Genomic DNA, 16,578 nt, shown 5'->3' with positions numbered 1-16,578 from the left:
GGCCTCCTTAGCGCTCTCACCGCACACTGTGAAGTCACGTCTGCACAAGCTCATCGAACGTTACCCCGCAATGCTTATCAGAGTCGGTTGTGAGTCTGGTCCCTCCAATTGCCGTTTGCTTATTGAATGTAGCTAACCGTGGTGGAGAATATTCCCTGCACGTGTGCTCCAATTGCCCGTTTCTCTGAGGAGCCTCTATGTGGCCATCAGTCGGCCCGTGGAGGCGACGAGTCGGGCAAAGTTTTCCGTCCATGGCAAGGGAGCGCCCCCGCATTTGGGGTCCGGGCGGGGCCATGACGCAGTGCAGCACTGGAGAAGGAAAATGTCTCCGCTGACTAAGCCCGGGCACATTTGCCTTTAGTACTCATGGCCCCCCTCCATCATGTCTCCCGTGCTCTCTCCAAATTTTGTGTTTCTCGAACGGGAAAATGAGAAAACGGCTGCGCCATCGACAAGCCTGGTAAGTTTCACTTTCTGGAAGAGTGCGGCCACGCACTGACGACCAAAGTGACGAATGCAATCGCCGCCATATAAAATGTAAGCACGATCGGAGCTTTGGGACAGATCTCGCAGGGCAAATGACGTTTTAGGTGACGGGAAAGGGCCTGCTTGTAGCCCGTGCATCGAGAGTGGAAGCAAATGCGTGCCCACGATCATTGGTGGCCGATTTCGTCATGACCACAATCCCACCGTCCACGCGTCAGACGCCGAGAAGCGGCGGAAGAGACGAAAGTACAAGAACCAGATCTGGGTCCAAATTCCTCCACACTGTAAGGCCTCGGGTGCTTTTTTGACTCCGTCGAGACCCCCAGGAATCTGACCTTTTTGGCAGTGGTTTTCATCAAAGACGGATGGGACGGGGAAGATCCTTATCAGGTTGCTGAAGACACGGAAACGACCCCCTCTAGGCTACAGGAACCAGAACAAGAAGATTCCGGGCAGCCGACCCAAGCCTACGATTACCGGCCCGAGAGTGATCAATCTGTAGAGCCACGTGAGATTTCTCCGGCCGATCCGAGCTGCGTTCCATACGACGCAGCGAATGTGCCTTCCCTGCCACTAGACGGACTCCCCCAAATCCAGGCTGTCAGTCTTTCACCAGATTCTTTTGTCGGGATTCCTTGGTGGTTGGAAGCTCCGCCGGACGATCATGACCAGGATCAACATGGACAGGAACAGACGACTCTGTCCGATGATGTTCACTTTGAATCTGCTTCCGACTTCCCGGGACTGTGGCCTTTGAGGAATCCCGATGAAGCCCGACTGTTGTGCTACTTTGTCACCGATCTTTCGCACTGGGTACGTAGATGTTAGTTACCATCTGCTGCATGTGGACTGCTTATCGACGTGAGTCTGCAGTTTGACTTTTGCAGCAAAGACCGTCATTTTGCCACGACCGTCATACAGGCCTCGTCGACGTGCGAGACTTTGCTGAACGCCATCTTTGCCGTGTCAGCGAAACACCTCAGCATCTCGGGGAATTTCGACCGACTCGCGTCTGACCAGTACATGCGGAAGTGTCTTCAAACCCTCATCCCGGCGCTGAACGACCGAGGATCAATACTCGAGACGACGCTGTTTGCTGCAACGGCAATTCTTCGCCTCTTCGATGAGATGAGCGGTGAGTGCTCGCATGTCCCTCGCGCGCATCGACCGAGCTTTCCCTTACAATGCACAGACGTAGACGACCATCGGCAGAATCGTGGCCATATCCTGGGCACACATATACTGCTCCGGGCAAGAGAAGAGATAGCCAGAGACTCGGGGCTGCGCATTGCTTCACTTCTGGTCACGCTGCGGCAAGAGATCTTCATCTCATTCTTGACTCGCACGCCGGTGCAGCCCCTGGCCAACTTCCTCCACCTCGACCGCACGACAGCCCCGGCCGACGACGACACCTGGGCAGCACGTGTGATTGCACTGAGCGCCGACATTGTGACGTTCTGCTACGGGCCCGGGGGAAGAAGCGCGGAGGAGTGGCAGCGGCTGCATGACCACCTGGAGAGATGGGAGCGTGAGAAGCCGCTGTGGTTCAGACCGGTTCTCTATGTAAAAGAAGGAGACAGTGGAGGGCCGTTCCCGAAGATTTGGTTCAGCAACGACAGCCACAGTATGTCAGGCTGCGGACCGGAGGCAGGAGACGATCATGGCTGACAGAAGGCGCACAGTTGGAGCACAGCTCTATTCGGATGTCTGCCGCATCTTGCTTCTGGTACACGATCCGAGCCTCCCCGCACTGGGACTGGATCGAGAGATTGCAGTACGGCACATGGACGAGCGGGTTCGGGGGTACGTCAGACGGATGTGCGGGGTTGCCATTTCCCATTCCCAGAATCAGCCGGCAATCTCAATCACTGGAATGGTGATAGCAATGTGTAAGCTGGTTGTACTCCTGGACATCTCGAGGGGTTTTGCTAACACACTGGCTGCCAAGGTGGCGAACGATTTACCGAGAGGGATGAGCAAGAGGCGTTGCTTCAAATATTGGAGAAGTCGGAAGCCCATCTGACCTGGCCATGTCTCAAGGTCCACGATCGGCTACGCAAGCATTGGAGCTCATAAAAGTTCGTTTACTCTACATTAACGACGTTGATAAGGCTACAGAGATTCATCGATGAAATGAACAACATCGTTCCACAGTACGTGAGGCTGCTCGAGCGCAGCAAAATGGCCACCCTATCGGAGCTCATGTTAGCACTGTTCTGCTATTATCTCAGGAGAGATGAGTATTACCTGTTCGTGTTCTCTGTACCACGACACGACCCGCGTTGCATCCACCCACGATTTTGGTGGCGGGCCAATCTCCTTTGCAAAAGAGGAAAAGCCAAGAGGCTTGCCTTTAATACCCTTCCAAGTGACCTCGGGTGCGATCCTGCTCCGATCGACAAGCTTGGGTTCTTCTGGTAAGCTGACGTTGATCCAAGGGGCCATGAAGACTTACATTCCGGTAGAACCAGATACTCGTGGGGTAGCATCCGGTGAACCAGTAGATGCTGATGTTCAGCAATATCTCATCGAGTGAAGGCGCTGTGGCTGGGTCTGACCAAGCCAGCATCTTCTCTCCGATCCTGGTGCCAGTCAGCAGGATGACAGTGCTCTCCCCAATGAATCCAAACTCACCAGGCCAGCAGCGCGACCGGACTGCTGCCGATGGCAAGGCCAACGGTGCTCGGCTTGTTGCCGTGGAGGTTGGCATAATCCATGCCGGTGGTGACAAACTGCTTCGCGGACTGCATCTTCTCCAGCTCCTGGGCCGAGTAGGAGACGGCGGCGGGATCCAGCCCTTCCGGCGGCTCGCGCAGCATGAGCAGGTTCAGATGGGCGGCCCTGACATCATCGTACAGGGCGGCCATGGCGGTGCTGACAATGGCCCCCACGTCCCCGCCCTGCACCACGTACCCGCCGCCTCCGGTCCGCTTGCCGAAGCCAAGCGCGGCCATCAGCTTCGCCATGATCCTGGCTTGGTCGACGAGCCCAAAGTCGGCGTCGAGGGGTGGGCCGGTGGAGAAGCCAAAGCCGATCAGCGACGGCACGACGAGGTGGTAGGGCAGCGCCGCCGGGTCGTCTTTGTACTGGTCGCGCAGGGCCAGCAAGATGGGCAGGAACTCGGTGAAGGAGCCGGGCCAGCCGTGCATCAGGAGGATCGGCACCGCGTCCGGGTTGGGCGAGAAGAGGGCGGCGAAGTGCACCGTGTAGGCCGCCCCCGTCCCGGACGCATCGTAGTCGTCGACCAGGGAGAGCTTGAAGTGCGGGATGCTGTTGATCTTGGCTTCGTGCCCACGCCAGTCGAACGACGAGGGGCTGGCCCAGTGCGAGACCGCCGAGGCGAGCCAGTCGCGCGTCACGCCGAACCGGCCGCCGTGCTGGGCGCTGTTGGGGTAGTTGGGCGCCGCGATGGGACAGAGTTCGAGGAGGGTGCGGAGCTTTTGGATCTCCGCATCCGGCACGTCGACCCTGAAGGGGGACAAAGCCGCTCCTGTGACGGGATGAGGAGGCGTTGCAAACGGGGAAGTCATGGTGCAGCGGCGGCTTGATGTAGACCGGTGGTTTCTCGTTGAAAGCATTATATACGTCGCGGGTAAGCTGGCTTTTAACGTCCCTGATTTGAACACTGACTTTTACCCCACAAATCCTATCTGACATGCTCCAGGCGCATCCGAGACTTGTAGCGCCGATCGCGGACCTACCGGATTCCGGGCCGAGTTTTGTGCAAGCAAACTATGTCCGGCGGATTCTAAGGCATCCCGCATAATATTGTGCCGGAGCAGCCAAGAAGAACCGAGGACCGAAGTCATGATGATAAGGCGGGAAGCATCTCGAGAGCCAAAACGCATCCCTCCCATTCACTCAATATCCGTGGGAAAAGTAGAAGGTGTACCACCAGAATCAGGCATGCGTGCGCGCGATGATGGGTTTATCCGACAGCAGGACGCCGGTGCCTGAATCATGGCTGCAGGCGCCATGATTCAGCCATGGCCAATCAACGTTGGGAGGCACGGCACTATCGGTGAGCAGAAAGCCGGACGCACGGCTTGTGAGATGCCGGTCCGAGCCGGCCTGCTTCTCTTATACTATAACTCCGCCCTCCGCTTACCCAGCAGACGGCCCTTCCGCATTTGTGGGTATTCCTACGCGTTGCCAAGTCTCTGTGGCGGAAAGACTCCACATGTTCGTGATCAGGGGATATCCCAGTCCTAAAAGCTTGATGAAATTCACATGAAAGAAGGCTTAGGCAAACGTTCACCAAGACTTTCAACTCGTTGTTTCAATCGATGCCATTCTGTTTTGACTGGAATGAGTGGAAGACCGGACTAAGGCTTATCCTCGGCGGAGAAAAGAGAGGAATGATGGAGAAAGAGAGTTGAGCGACATGCTTAAGCAACTTCAACCACCGCCCCTGTACCGAGGCTCATCTTATCCATCAGTCCATTCATGGCTTCGGAGGAGCCCGGTTCAGTGCCAGCCCGCGACACCTTGTATCCACCACTGGCCGACCTCGTTACAACGGGCATTGATGCGTACTTGCGTTCGGCGGGCGGGTCGATGTGCTTGTGAATGTGCCCGTTTATGACAATGGCATGGATCCTGTTGGTATCCTGGAGGATGGAAATGTCTTCCACCGGGTTTCCGTCGACGAGAATGACATCTGCATAGTAGCCAGGACGGAGCTTGCCCAATTCTGCTGCATGTCCCATGATCTCCCCGCCCCAAGCTGTTGCAGAGATAATGGCCTCCATCGGCGTGTACCCGAAGAGGTTGACGAAGTTGGCGAGGTCGCGTGAGTAGGTCCCATGCGGCGCCCACGCGAATCCAAAGTCGCCGCCCGGAAGAACGCGGATCCCACGTTTCCGCATCTCCGTCATGCCCTTGCAGCAAGCGTTGATTTGATGCAACAGGCCCTTTTTCTCGGCCAGCTCCGCCGAGAACCCAAAAGCCGCAGCTTCGCCAGTGCAAGTTAGCAGAGGAAGGTTCATGGCGGGGGCAACGAAAACGCGGTCCTTCTGAGCCTCGAGCATGTCCAGCCCCTCTGCATCGACGAAGTCTGCGTGGTATATGACGTCGACGCCAGCCTCACAGCACATCTTGACCGAAGCTGCACTGCGGGCGTGGGTGCAAACGCGTTTGCCGTGAGCGTGCGCAACCTCGACCGCGGCTCTGGTCTCCTCAAGCGTGAAGTACGTCTCCTCGCTCGGCAGGTCCGGAGTGATGTCGTCGCCGGACATGCTGAGCTTGACGTTGTCCACGCCAAGCGCAACAAGCTCACTGACAGCCTTGCGCATCTCGTCGACGCCATCTGCGTAACGCGTTATTCCTGGGACGAGTGCACCTGACGGCTTCGCGATCTCTTGCCCGTTGGCCAGTGTGCGCGGTCCTGGAATCATGCCGGTCTTGATGGCCCCTTTCACTGAAAGGTCAAGCCGCGGCCGTGCCGATGCCGCTCCAAAGCACATTGTGTATCCGCAGTCAAGGTATGTCTTGGCAGAGTGCGCCGTGTGGAGAACGTGTTCCTCGGGCTGCAATCCCGTCAATTGGTCCAAAGTTGCGGCGTTGGGGTAGCTCAGATGGGTGTGAGAATCGCATAGCCCGGACATGAGCGTCTTCTTGCCTTTCCCATCGATGACAAGCATACTCTCCCCTTCCACCGAAGGTTCGAGGTCCCCGACCTTGCTGATTCGCTCTCCCTCAATCAGCACATGGCCGAGGTAGGGGTCGCGGCCTGTGGAATCGATAATGATGACATTTTTGAACAATATCTTTTCGGGGTCTTCGGGTTTCCGGTTCGATAGTTCGATGTCCGCTGGATCAAGTCGGTATGAGTTCGTCATGTTGTGTTCATTTGGTTGAGGCATTCCGTGGGAGCGAGCGGCGAATGACGGGTAGGCCGTTATTTACGCTGGAGATGATGTGGGGAGAGTACATATGCAAGCCCCGCTCACCTGCAGGGGAGCGGCGATTATTGAGCGCACACCACTGAAGATCATCCAACCAACCCTGGTCAGTCATCCTCAGTAAGCTATCCAAGCCCCCACGTTCGACGGAAAGAGGCCCATCTCTTGGTCCCGATTTTTGCTTCACTGCCATTTTTGTCGGACTACCGCTGTCGAGAACTTGGGAGAGGAAAGAATCGCTGACATACATCTGTGCTCTGGAGAATTCACGGTCCAATGACATGTCAGTGAATTATCGAGTGGGTTGCATTGCATCAGGACAACCCCGCTTTAGTAACGTTACGATAGAAGTGTCACGTTGTTGATGACGTCGAGAGCTTCGACATCCACTCTCGTTGAAGCGAAACACCCATTAATCTTGTTCGGAGGGTTTTGTGGTCGTCCGAAGAAGTTTCAACCAAGCCTTTGGCGTGACCACAGCTTCGACAATGTCGATTTCCGCTCCTGGAAGGCTGAGGCTCCGGCCTGAGCCAAGGCTTCCAGCGCTTGTGACATCGTTACCGAATGGAGCATCCTTGTTGATTTGGTGGGCAAACGGCTCGGGAGATGGCCATTCGAAACCATGGAGGTAGGCGGTTCTTCTCGGCTGTGTCCAGGCTGGGACCCAAGACGGGAGTGCAAGGGCCTTCGGTGCCACTCGAGTGCCGGATAGGACGGAAAAGCCTCGTTCCTGGGTCATCATAGATCTTGCACAAAGGGTGTACACCTCGGTCGTTTCCATGGCGTAGTCGGGGTTGAAACTATGTCCGGATTTTCATTTCACAATGTGGGGCCGGTGCTGTAGAGTCGCACTGCCAAGACATGTCTACATGTGGTTGGCTTTGATTGCTGAGGGGCAGTAATACCGCTTAGCCCCGTAGACGCCATGTGTATATCAGACATATGCTCCAGCATTCACAAAGAGATTTTTCTTCGAGACCAGCATCACCGGCCTGTTTCCTCCTCTGGCTTATGTATTTGATCGAGTACGAGCAAGAAAACAGGGGAGATGACAGGAGACACACGAAGGAGGACGGCAACCGAGGCCTTTGATGGGACGGGAGGACAATCGCCAGCCACAGTAGTGACACGGAGTCTATGTATTCCCTACTCGAATGGAATCGAGCGTACCGACCGTCAAGATAGAAGAGCGGATCCTTTCCCGTCGCCCGACTGCGGACGACCCGGTCGATGATCTCGCCCTCGGTTGCTTTTCACCCGCCTGATCTGCAGAGCCGAGGGAGATGCATCATGGCAATCATCCTCCGGAGAGCCAAGCACCAAATCCTCCGTGAAATCTTCCATCTCGGCAAACCAAGAACCACCGCTGGCGAGGCGGTGGTGGCCGGTGCCGGACTCCTCGTCCCAAACCCACTCGACCTCGAACACGGCTTCAATCTCAGCCAGGTCATCCGCGTACCTCTGGAGAAGCGCCGCCCGCATCTCATCCGTCCACAGCCTGGGCGGGGCGAACTCGGGCCGCGCCGACAGAGCGGACCGGGTCTCGCGGCTGAGCACCTCGAAGGGGACGTCGGAAGCGGCGAGGACGGACCAGGCCTCTTCGACGCAGCCGCTTTTGCGGAAGGCCTCGAGCAGGGCGAGGTCGCCGCGCGTCGCCGTGTTCCACAGGCCGGCGTCCCTCAGCCGCCACATGGGCTTTCGCTCGCGGTTGAGCATGGCGGCCGACGGGCCATCGGCCTCTCCCAGGCAGGTGCACTCCTTGGGGGTGTTGCGGCGCGGGTCTTGGAGCCACATGGCCCATTCGGTGCGCAGCTGGTCGTGGGCCTTGAGGCGAGCAAGCGCGCGCAGCCAGCGGCTCATGCAATGCCACTGGTTCCGGGGGAGGAAGTGGCTGAGGTCGTAAGCGGGGGTGGGTGGGGCGTCGGTGAAGCCCAGCATGACGGCCAAGGCATGGTCGTCGGACCACGGCCTGAGCCAAGGGGTGTGTGTCCGTACGGCAGGATGGGCGGGATTGACCAGGCTGTCGACAACGCGGCCGAACAGACGCGGCGGAATGGGGTAGTCCAGGGCGCGGAACTTGTGCAGGTAGAGCCTCAGAGCGGAGAAGCTGTGGCAGCTGGCGGCACAGAGCAGGCCCAAGCCGAGCAGCACGTCTGGCAGTTGTATGTGGGCGTCTTCCAGCTTGAAGCGAATGGCGTGGGCCAGTATGAGCATGTTCGGGTCGGCATGGCTGGGCGGGCTGTCGATCAGCAGGTGGAAGAGGCGGGCGCAGATGAGGCGGACGGCGTCGTGTTTGTTGAAGGCCTTGTCGACGTTGCGCTGGGCGAGGACGGCGGATACGAGAATCAGGTAGTCGGCGCGGTAGTTGCACCGCTCGAGCTGGGCCTCGATGCCGTTGCGGTAGTCGTCCGGGAGCTTGGAGTAGATGCGTGGGAGTGGGTTTCCCGCCGGAGTTTGCTGGGTGGGCGCCAGATGCGGGACTCCCGGTGGCAGGAAGGCATCGCGAAGACGGTGGAGCTTTGACTCGCGGCCAATGTCCCTCCGGAGGCTGTCGAGGGGGAAGGCGTGGAGGGCAGGAGGGCGGGGGTCGGGGCTGGAGGCGGCGGCGACGGTCGATTGGCGGCGCTGAGGGGGCAATGGGCTCGGGCAGGCAAAGCGCGGGCGTAGCGATGAACGCAGCGGCTTCGCAGCGACGGTAGATGAGATCATGGCGTTGGCGGCATCGGGCCGTCTCTGGTGTTGCTCCACGATCCGGGGCTGCCCACTCGCCCACTTGCCCTCTCGACGGCGCTTGCCGGGTGCGGCTGCGGCTCTCTTCGCCAAAGAACACGCCCGCCCGCCGCAACCATCATCACCACCACCACTCCCTGCACCATCGTCCCCGCCACGTCCACCGAGAAGCGTAAGCCCCTCACCCTCCGCTGCCGCCCGCAGCGATGAGCCCTGCAAGCTTCGCGCGCCCGGACCGACCCCCTCGCCTCGCCGCGCTGCACCGCAAGCACGCCATCGCCTCGCCCAAGCTGCTCAAGGCCGAGACGCAGGGCGACGGCTTCGGACGCAAGCGCGCCTAGGACTGGGCCGTCGAGGAGAGCACCGTCGAAGAAGGTAGCCGTGGACAGGCGCGTCATCGACATCCGTAGGGCCGACGACGCCCGTCTCAAGGCCCGCCCTGCCCACGACGTCAACGACGATGGCAGCGACGTTACCTACAACAATTAGGTAGAGAGGCGCTCGATCTACCTTTCGACGCAGATCCAATTGCCTCAACCCACATGGCCTCATACTAGTACGCAGGGCTATCATTGTCTGTGCCGCCCGGCAAATGCATAAACGGGCTGCCGCTGTCTTCAGCCGCGTATGGTGAGTGCTGATCTGCTCGTTCTTGAGTCGTGGCGGCTCGTTCCGTGGTGTGATGTGGCGGCGCTTTGATCTCGACCGTTCTCTGCCACGATTGTAGCGGTGGTGATCATTTCCACGATGCGTCTCACAGAAATAGGAGGGCAAGCTATCGGGGCCTAGCTCGCCTCCGGTTTTTGCTCGAATTCAAGAGCCGCGATGCTGAATGGGGCAGTACCTGGCACGCTTCGACTTCCCTCGGAGGCCCGTTGGGCGACTGATTCTCAGCCGACCGTGGTGGCCATCGATTACAAAAACTGCCAGCTAGAGAAAGGATGGGAATCACGTGAAGCGCGAATGTGGTCGGTCAGTCGGGTCGGGCTCTGTTCCTGTTCCTTGTTTGTTCGGCGACTCATACATAGGGCGGAGGTGGAAGCTGCTAGCCTGCCTGAGCAGCCTGAGCACCATTATTAGCCTAACGGTGAGCCGCGCAAGCCTGCTTTAGTTTCCCGACGCTAAGATCCTCTGTCCTCTTTTATCCATGTCTTTTTTTCTCACTCCCTTCTCCTCTCTCCTCGCCCGGAGCCGCAGAACGGTAGTTTCGTGGTGCGGGCCGACTCCGTCGTCCGCCGCTCGCCTCTCGCTTTCGTACACAAAGCTTTGGCCCGCTCCATGCTCGGGGGTCGGCGAAGCACGCTGACTCGGTTTTCAAATGAGGCCTCCAGCAAGCACCTCGAATCAGTCGAGGCCGGCGGAAAAGATGCCCTTCAGTCATCCGGAGGCGAGTGAGAGAGAGAGAGAGAGAGACGACGAGAGCAAACTCGCATTGCATCTCCCCGCCAAACGATGAGGTTTCGTGCGTGACCGCCACCATCGACCGTTTGCTTGACGTTGGATAGGAGAGGGATCAGGGTCGGAAGTGGGAAGAAAGAGGGGATGTGCTTCAGACCCCAGCTTCTGACCATTGGCGCGGTCTCAAACCCCTGCATACATACAGGGCACAACCGGCATATTGGGGCGGACAAATCGGACATTTCTTTTTTTTTTTGGCCCTGGGTCACCGCGACGGAGGGACGGCAACGTGACAACGACGTGGGACCCTGGTTTTGTTCTGTTCTTCATGCGACGCCACGCCTTGCCCCCGTCTCGCGGATAGTCCGGCAATAAGGGACGCTCGGCCAACGCCACGTCGGAACCGGCCGCGGCCCGTGAGCTTGAGTCTTCCTCGCCGGCCGGGTCTGCAGTCGCTTTGGTCCGGTATGAGAAATGTATATGTTTGAGGAGTTGATCGAATTCGTCGTCGTCAGAAAATGCTTATGCTGCCGCTGGTGCTGCGGTTGTTGTTGTTCCGCTGCTGCAAATCAGACCTGCGAATGCGGAAGGGATCGCCATGATTTGCCGATTCTACGACCCGTTCCTGTGGTAGGCACGTACCTACATACCTCGTGTCGAAACGGAGGGGCGCTTGGCTTGAGCTGCTCTCCTGTGGGGGTGAGTGAGAGTGGGGGTGTTTTGCTTTCTTTTTTCTGATGAGTGATCAACCTTTGACGAAAGAAGGTAGTTAGGAGATCCCGTCGGCCGTGGTGTGACGTGAGACAAATGTCATATCGCCAATGAATGGGTCGAAGGATGATTCCAATCGCCTTGTTGATGGGATCGTAACGAGAAACCACTGCTCTTTCGACCCTTCATAGTCAGCTTCGCCTTCAGAAAACACTACCTGCATACTCACCACCCAAGCGCATCCAAGTCACGCTGGCAGTGAAAACCGTACTTTAACAGCGAATGAAGTTTAGTTTTCTCTCTCTTTTCTTGCGTCCTGATTACATTACCTGCCTCGATCAAAAAGTGAGACGAACTGAATGGGATATCTTTGAATACATGTTCTCTGAAAAGGGCTTTTTCTCCTGTTTGCTCTTTCCTGTACCTGTATTTCCCAACCTTGCCGCCGTGAAAAACGCCTGACAACACCGCCCACTGGTTTTCTTGCCTCGCCTCGAACCTTTACCGATGCTGTCCCGGATAATGACCTTGGTGATGTCGGCCGCCTTCGCCGCTTGGGCCCGGCCATTCGGACGCGGCCGAGTTGTTACGTTCCGTCCACCTCACGTCCTTGGTGACAACGATGCTGGTCAAGGGCAACTGGTCACTCGAGCCGTCGCCGTGCACCATCTCACCGTCGTCGCTATACTGCTTGTGGTTCGAATGCGAGCTCCGGCTCACCGTTGTCTCGTTGCCGTACCGGTGTTGGTGGTGTGTCTTGCCCCCTTGCAAGCTGCCGTCGTCGCTGTCCGGGCCCGTCACGGCCGTCACCGAAGAGTCCTCCAGCCGTTTGAAGTGCCGCTCGCCCGTCTGGCTGCGCTTGGCGCCCGTGCCACCGATGGTGATGAGCTCCGTGTTGCGCGACGGGTTGCCTGACGCAGTGTTGCCCATGCCCGACCGCCCACGGCTGCTGCCGCCGAACTGGGACGAGACCATACGCATCAGCGGGCGCAGGGTGGGTAGGCAGGCACTGATGATCCCCGAGGCTACTTCGACGACACACCAGGTGCAGGCGGTGGCGAGGGTCCCTTTTCCTTGTGTCAGCCGCGCTGTCCGTTTGTTCTTTCTTTTTCTGCTTTTCCTGGCTGCTTACAGGTTGTGTCTGTCGTTTGGAACTGCATAATGGTCGTGAAGCGGTAGATGCTGGCGAAGAGCACGCTGCATGTATGTCAGGAGAAAGGAGCGGTAGATGAAATGGTGGGATGACTGACAATCCACCGAGCAGGAACATGAAGACCAGCGAGGCGCGCTGGGCGCTGGTGACCTGCAGCTTCCAGACCTGGGCGACGGGCATGATGAGGATGGCGACGTCGGTGAGGATGTTGGGCACTGCGTTGCCGATGAAGGAGGCTTTGAGGTTGATGCACGAGCCGTCCATCAGCGGGTACCAGGCCTTCTTGATGGGGTGGCACTGGAAGATGCTGACGCAGTTGATGGCGACGACCCAGCCGACGGTGACGAAGCCCAGCAGGTATGCGCCGATGCGGAAGCCTTTGAGCGGGAAGATGCGCGCGTACATGAACAGCAGCGAGAGCTTGACGAGGCCGACGCCGGTGCAGTAGACGCACTCGAAGGCGACGAGGAGCTGCGGCAAGAGGGGTCAGCCGTCGGGAGCGAGTGAGCCGGCAGTCGGGTGCTGCTCACCTTCAGGACCATGACGATGTTGTTCGGGTCCAAGTCGGTGGCGTGTTTGCCCAGGCCCCAGTATATCACTGCGGCACGGTCAGTGTCGGGCGGCGGGGGCGTGCAGAACAGAGCAGAGAGGGAGACGCACTGCCATAGTTGATGCCTCCGGCACCGAAGCAGAAGAGCAGAGCAACGACCATGAGCCAGTCATCGGGGCCGTAGGTGAGGCCGCGCTTGAAGCGGGCGGCGAAGCGCAGGAAGACGAAAAAGGTGGCGAGCACGAGGAGAGCGGTGGTGGTGGCCTCCAGACCGGGGCCCTTGTCGGGGACATCCCGGGCGAGGCGGGGCAGGAGTATCACGGCCGGCATGACAGCATGTTGGGTGTTCGAGGGCAGGCTGGGTGGGCGGCCCTGGGATCAAGTAGTGCTGGCTGACGCACGGAAGGGTCGGGGAAGCATGGGAGAAGGCCAGTCCGGGAACGGTAGCCGTGGGGTCATGGCCCTGCCCGACGAGCAGAAGGGCCCATGTAGCGGCAGGATCTTCACCTGCACCATGTTATCGTCAGGCACCGTGGTCGATCTGTAGCAGGGGTGGGCTGCCATGTCTTGCACGTCGGAACAACGGCCGTGGCGCAAAGGGCGTGCTGCGAGGCGGCGAGGCGTTTGATGCACCGGTGGCAGCGGAGAAGAGCCGTGGGACCGGGCGCCGGGGGAGTCGGCTCGAGCGGCGACCGGCGCTACTCGCCCGCAAGAAGCAATGAGCGGCGGTGGGCGGCGGTGGGCCGCCTGTCAAGCGGCTGCGACCCGCGGTTGGCGGGCGAGTGGTGTTGTTGGGCCCGGGCGGGCGAGGTGCTGTGGTAGTGCTGCGAGGCTGCGAGCTGTCGAGAGCAGCGTCGAGGGTGGCGGCAGGCTGGGGCCCCTGCCGGCTACGCCGCTACGCCGGAAGCGACGAGGATGCAGGCGCACCTGGCGCCCGCGTGGCGGTAATAATAATAATATCTGGCCACGTGGGACTCGGCCCCCAAATTGCCCAAACCGTCCGAATTGCCCAAAGTGCACCTGCCTTTAGTCCCCAACGCAGCTGCCCCCTCCGCCAAGCTCTACCCTTTGCGCAGGAGCAGCCATGGAGACAACGCCTCCGCCCGCCCCTGACTCGCCGCGACACCGTTCTGGACGGCGTCGGACGACCTCACCCCCCGCGCGTCGGATGCGGTCCTGAGACTGCGGATGGCGGTCTACCCCTCGTCCACCATGCCGCCCATATAACAGAGCGCGGCGGCGCCTGTCCTGGACTCCTGGCCCAGCTGTCTATCTCTCCTCACTCTCTCGCCCCGCAAAAAAAAAACCCCCCGGCAACCGCAGTACCAGCACCCCGCTCTCGCCATGTCCACCGCCAAGCCGACCCTCGTCTTCGCCCCCGGCGCCTGGCACACGCCCGACTGCTTCGACATTGTGCGCGAGCAGCTTCACCAGCGCGGCTGGGCCACCGAGGGCGTGGCCTACCCGTCAGTCGGCGCCGAGCCTCCCACCAAGGGCCTTGCTGAGGACGCGGCCGCGGTCCGCGCCACGCTCCAGCGCCTGGCAGATGAGGCAAAGGAGATTGTGCTGGTCGTGCACTCGTACGGCGGCCTCGTCGGCCAGAACGCAATCGAGGGCCTCGGCTTCCACCAGCGCCAGAAGGCGGGCAAGAAGGGCGGCGTCATCATGTTCGTCTACCTGACCGCCTTCGTCGCTCCCAAGGGCGCCACCATCAAGGCCATGCTGGGCGGCCAGTTCCTGCCGTGGATGAAGTTCGACGTGAGTGATGTGTCCAGACGGGCAGCAATAGGTAAACATCCAGACGCTGACTAATTGTTCCATGCAGGGCGACTACTGCCGCGCCGACACGCCGGAACAGGTCTTCTACCACGACGTCGAGGCCGAGGGCCAGAAGAAGGCCGTGGGCAGGCTGCAGCACAACTCGGCCCGCATCTTCACCGACGAGGTCACGTACGAGCCGTGGCACGAGGTCCCGTGCATGTACTTCTTCTGCGAGACGGACCAGGCGCTGCCGCTGCCCATCCAGCAGGCCATGGCCAAGGCGCTGGGCGACAAGGCCGTCACGTACACGTCGGTCGGCTCGCACTCGCCCTTCCTCAGCCAGCCCAAGGAGGTGGTCGACGGGCTCGAGTTCGCGGCCAAGGCCGGTCAGGAAAGGCGGTGAAGACGGGGGGGATCTGGATCTTGTGTTTTGCTACCACAGCCACACGACTGCAGCGCTTGATGATACCAACTACCAATAGCGGTTCTCGTCGATGAATGGATACGGAAATGATTGCCCTCTCCGCGCGTTGACAGGCCGGTTGCTCTCGCAGTGACTACCTACCTAGTGAAGTGATCGCGCCGGTCCGTCCTTCGCGCCGCACCACGCGCCGGCCCTCGCTTCTGGTGAAACACCGCAACTCTCCGCAACCCCCTTCCCTGGGCAGCCTTGGCCAATGCTTGCTTGCTTCTCGTCTCATGACTAATGCCCGGCTGCTGGACCCTGTTCGCTTGGTCTGATCACCGGCTAGCGAGCGCTGCGCATTGCCCAGAAGCCGAGAGGGAAATTCAATGGCTTTGTCAGCCCCAGTTGCCGCTGTCTACTACGTACAGACCGCCTCTCTTTTTGTTGGCGACGAGTGACGGTGACCGGGGGAGGAGGAAAGGGGAGGGGGACCGCGGCTTGCGATAATCGAGAGGGAGGATCGATCCACCTGCAGGGCAATCTGCGGATCCGCATCAGCTCCTGCGGGCGCCATGCTGCAGGTAAAAGGCCAAGTCCACAATGGGTCATCGTCGATTAGATCCTCGGCGTTGTTTCGCTTGCTCGGGCTCGAAACACGGAGTCGTATGGTAGGTAGGTATTTGATTTTCTGGCATGTCGTGGTGTGATCGACAGTTTGACCATGCTCCCGCGCTGCGGTCTAGATTACCTTGGTAGATGCTGCAGGCCAGCCGTCCTATAGGGTCTGATCCCGGGCGAGTGGCCAATGGGAACAAGCAACTCGATCGCATACTACTGTGCACTACTACCATCATCGCACCGATCAACAGAAAAAAAAAAGCGACTCCACACCTCGGGTAGGTATTTACATGGTGAGTATCACGGTACCTGTGTGTGTGTGCAGAGGGTTCCCACTTTCTACCCGCATCCCCGGGCGATGGAGACCTATCAATAGTCCACGACGGCCCCACGCCCGTTCGAGCGCCCGGTCCGATGAGTGAGGGATGGATGGGACCCGCTGCGGTTGTCAAAAACGTCGTGGCGGCGGTAAAAGTGATGGCCGCCGCCGCCACCGTCAGGCTTGCCACCGGCGACGCTATGGGCGGGGCTTGGCTTGGCCGTTGCTTCTCTTCGTCGTTCATGCTCGGGGATGTAAATGATGATGATGGCTGCCATCTGGAGACTCCAAAGTCCCCTTGCAGAAGTGCATGAGCGTACTTTGGACGGGGACGGCTTCATCTCTGCGCCATTCAGCTGCCCGGGCCGGGAGTTCGGAAGCTAGCATCGTACTATATTCGACCTCGTACGCGTGAATCCGAGCCGCGAGTGCTTCCAGTGTGGTGCAACCGAGGTCAACCCTCCCTGCAGATCAATTGCCATTCGCAAGCAGCAGCAGCAGCCTCGAAATCCTTCGCGCTGGCGTTCGTAGGATCCGGAGAGT

At 59.4% G+C, this 16,578-nt stretch overlaps 6 protein-coding genes across 6 annotated transcripts; 2 read left to right on the top strand and 4 right to left on the bottom strand.

The window, feature by feature from the left end:
* Positions 1-428: 428 nt before the first annotated feature.
* Positions 429-2,462, top strand: BKCO1_3900092 (arca-like protein; the record flags this gene model as incomplete). Its single annotated transcript, XM_020275406.1, has 8 exons — positions 429-460; positions 509-537; positions 591-770; positions 833-1,299; positions 1,360-1,621; positions 1,679-2,110; positions 2,169-2,289; positions 2,435-2,462. The coding sequence occupies 8 exons, from the start codon at positions 429-431 to the stop codon at positions 2,460-2,462; spliced, it is 1,551 nt and encodes a 516-aa protein (XP_020128587.1).
* A 136-nt stretch (positions 2,463-2,598) lies between these two features.
* BKCO1_3900091 (epoxide hydrolase) lies at positions 2,599-4,016 on the bottom strand (the record flags this gene model as incomplete). The annotated part of the gene is made up of 4 exons (XM_020275405.1): positions 2,599-2,676; positions 2,734-2,889; positions 2,942-3,068; positions 3,121-4,016. The coding sequence occupies 4 exons, from the start codon at positions 4,014-4,016 to the stop codon at positions 2,599-2,601; spliced, it is 1,257 nt and encodes a 418-aa protein (XP_020128586.1).
* An 858-nt stretch (positions 4,017-4,874) lies between these two features.
* BKCO1_3900090 (cytosine deaminase) lies at positions 4,875-6,350 on the bottom strand (the record flags this gene model as incomplete). Its single annotated transcript, XM_020275404.1, has 1 exon — positions 4,875-6,350. One exon carries the CDS (start codon positions 6,348-6,350, stop codon positions 4,875-4,877), a length of 1,476 nt encoding a protein of 491 aa, XP_020128585.1.
* A 1,215-nt stretch (positions 6,351-7,565) lies between these two features.
* Positions 7,566-9,098, bottom strand: BKCO1_3900089 (atp-dependent dna helicase; the record flags this gene model as incomplete). Its single annotated transcript, XM_020275402.1, has 1 exon — positions 7,566-9,098. One exon carries the CDS (start codon positions 9,096-9,098, stop codon positions 7,566-7,568), a length of 1,533 nt encoding a protein of 510 aa, XP_020128535.1.
* Positions 9,099-11,729: 2,631 nt separating this feature from the next.
* On the bottom strand, positions 11,730-13,261 carry BKCO1_3900088 (uncharacterized protein; the record flags this gene model as incomplete). Its single annotated transcript, XM_020275401.1, has 5 exons — positions 11,730-12,295; positions 12,361-12,425; positions 12,479-12,852; positions 12,912-12,979; positions 13,042-13,261. The coding sequence occupies 5 exons, from the start codon at positions 13,259-13,261 to the stop codon at positions 11,730-11,732; spliced, it is 1,293 nt and encodes a 430-aa protein (XP_020128536.1).
* Positions 13,262-14,275: 1,014 nt separating this feature from the next.
* Positions 14,276-15,095, top strand: BKCO1_3900087 (uncharacterized protein; the record flags this gene model as incomplete). The annotated part of the gene is made up of 2 exons (XM_020275400.1): positions 14,276-14,689; positions 14,757-15,095. The coding sequence occupies 2 exons, from the start codon at positions 14,276-14,278 to the stop codon at positions 15,093-15,095; spliced, it is 753 nt and encodes a 250-aa protein (XP_020128537.1).
* Between the last annotated feature and the right edge of the window lie 1,483 nt (positions 15,096-16,578).

This window comes from Diplodia corticola, assembly GCF_001883845.1.
Source record: "Diplodia corticola strain CBS 112549 chromosome Unknown scaffold39, whole genome shotgun sequence".
In the NCBI taxonomy this organism is placed as follows: domain Eukaryota; kingdom Fungi; phylum Ascomycota; class Dothideomycetes; order Botryosphaeriales; family Botryosphaeriaceae; genus Diplodia; species Diplodia corticola.
This window is presented reverse-complemented; position numbering and strand designations above follow the sequence as displayed.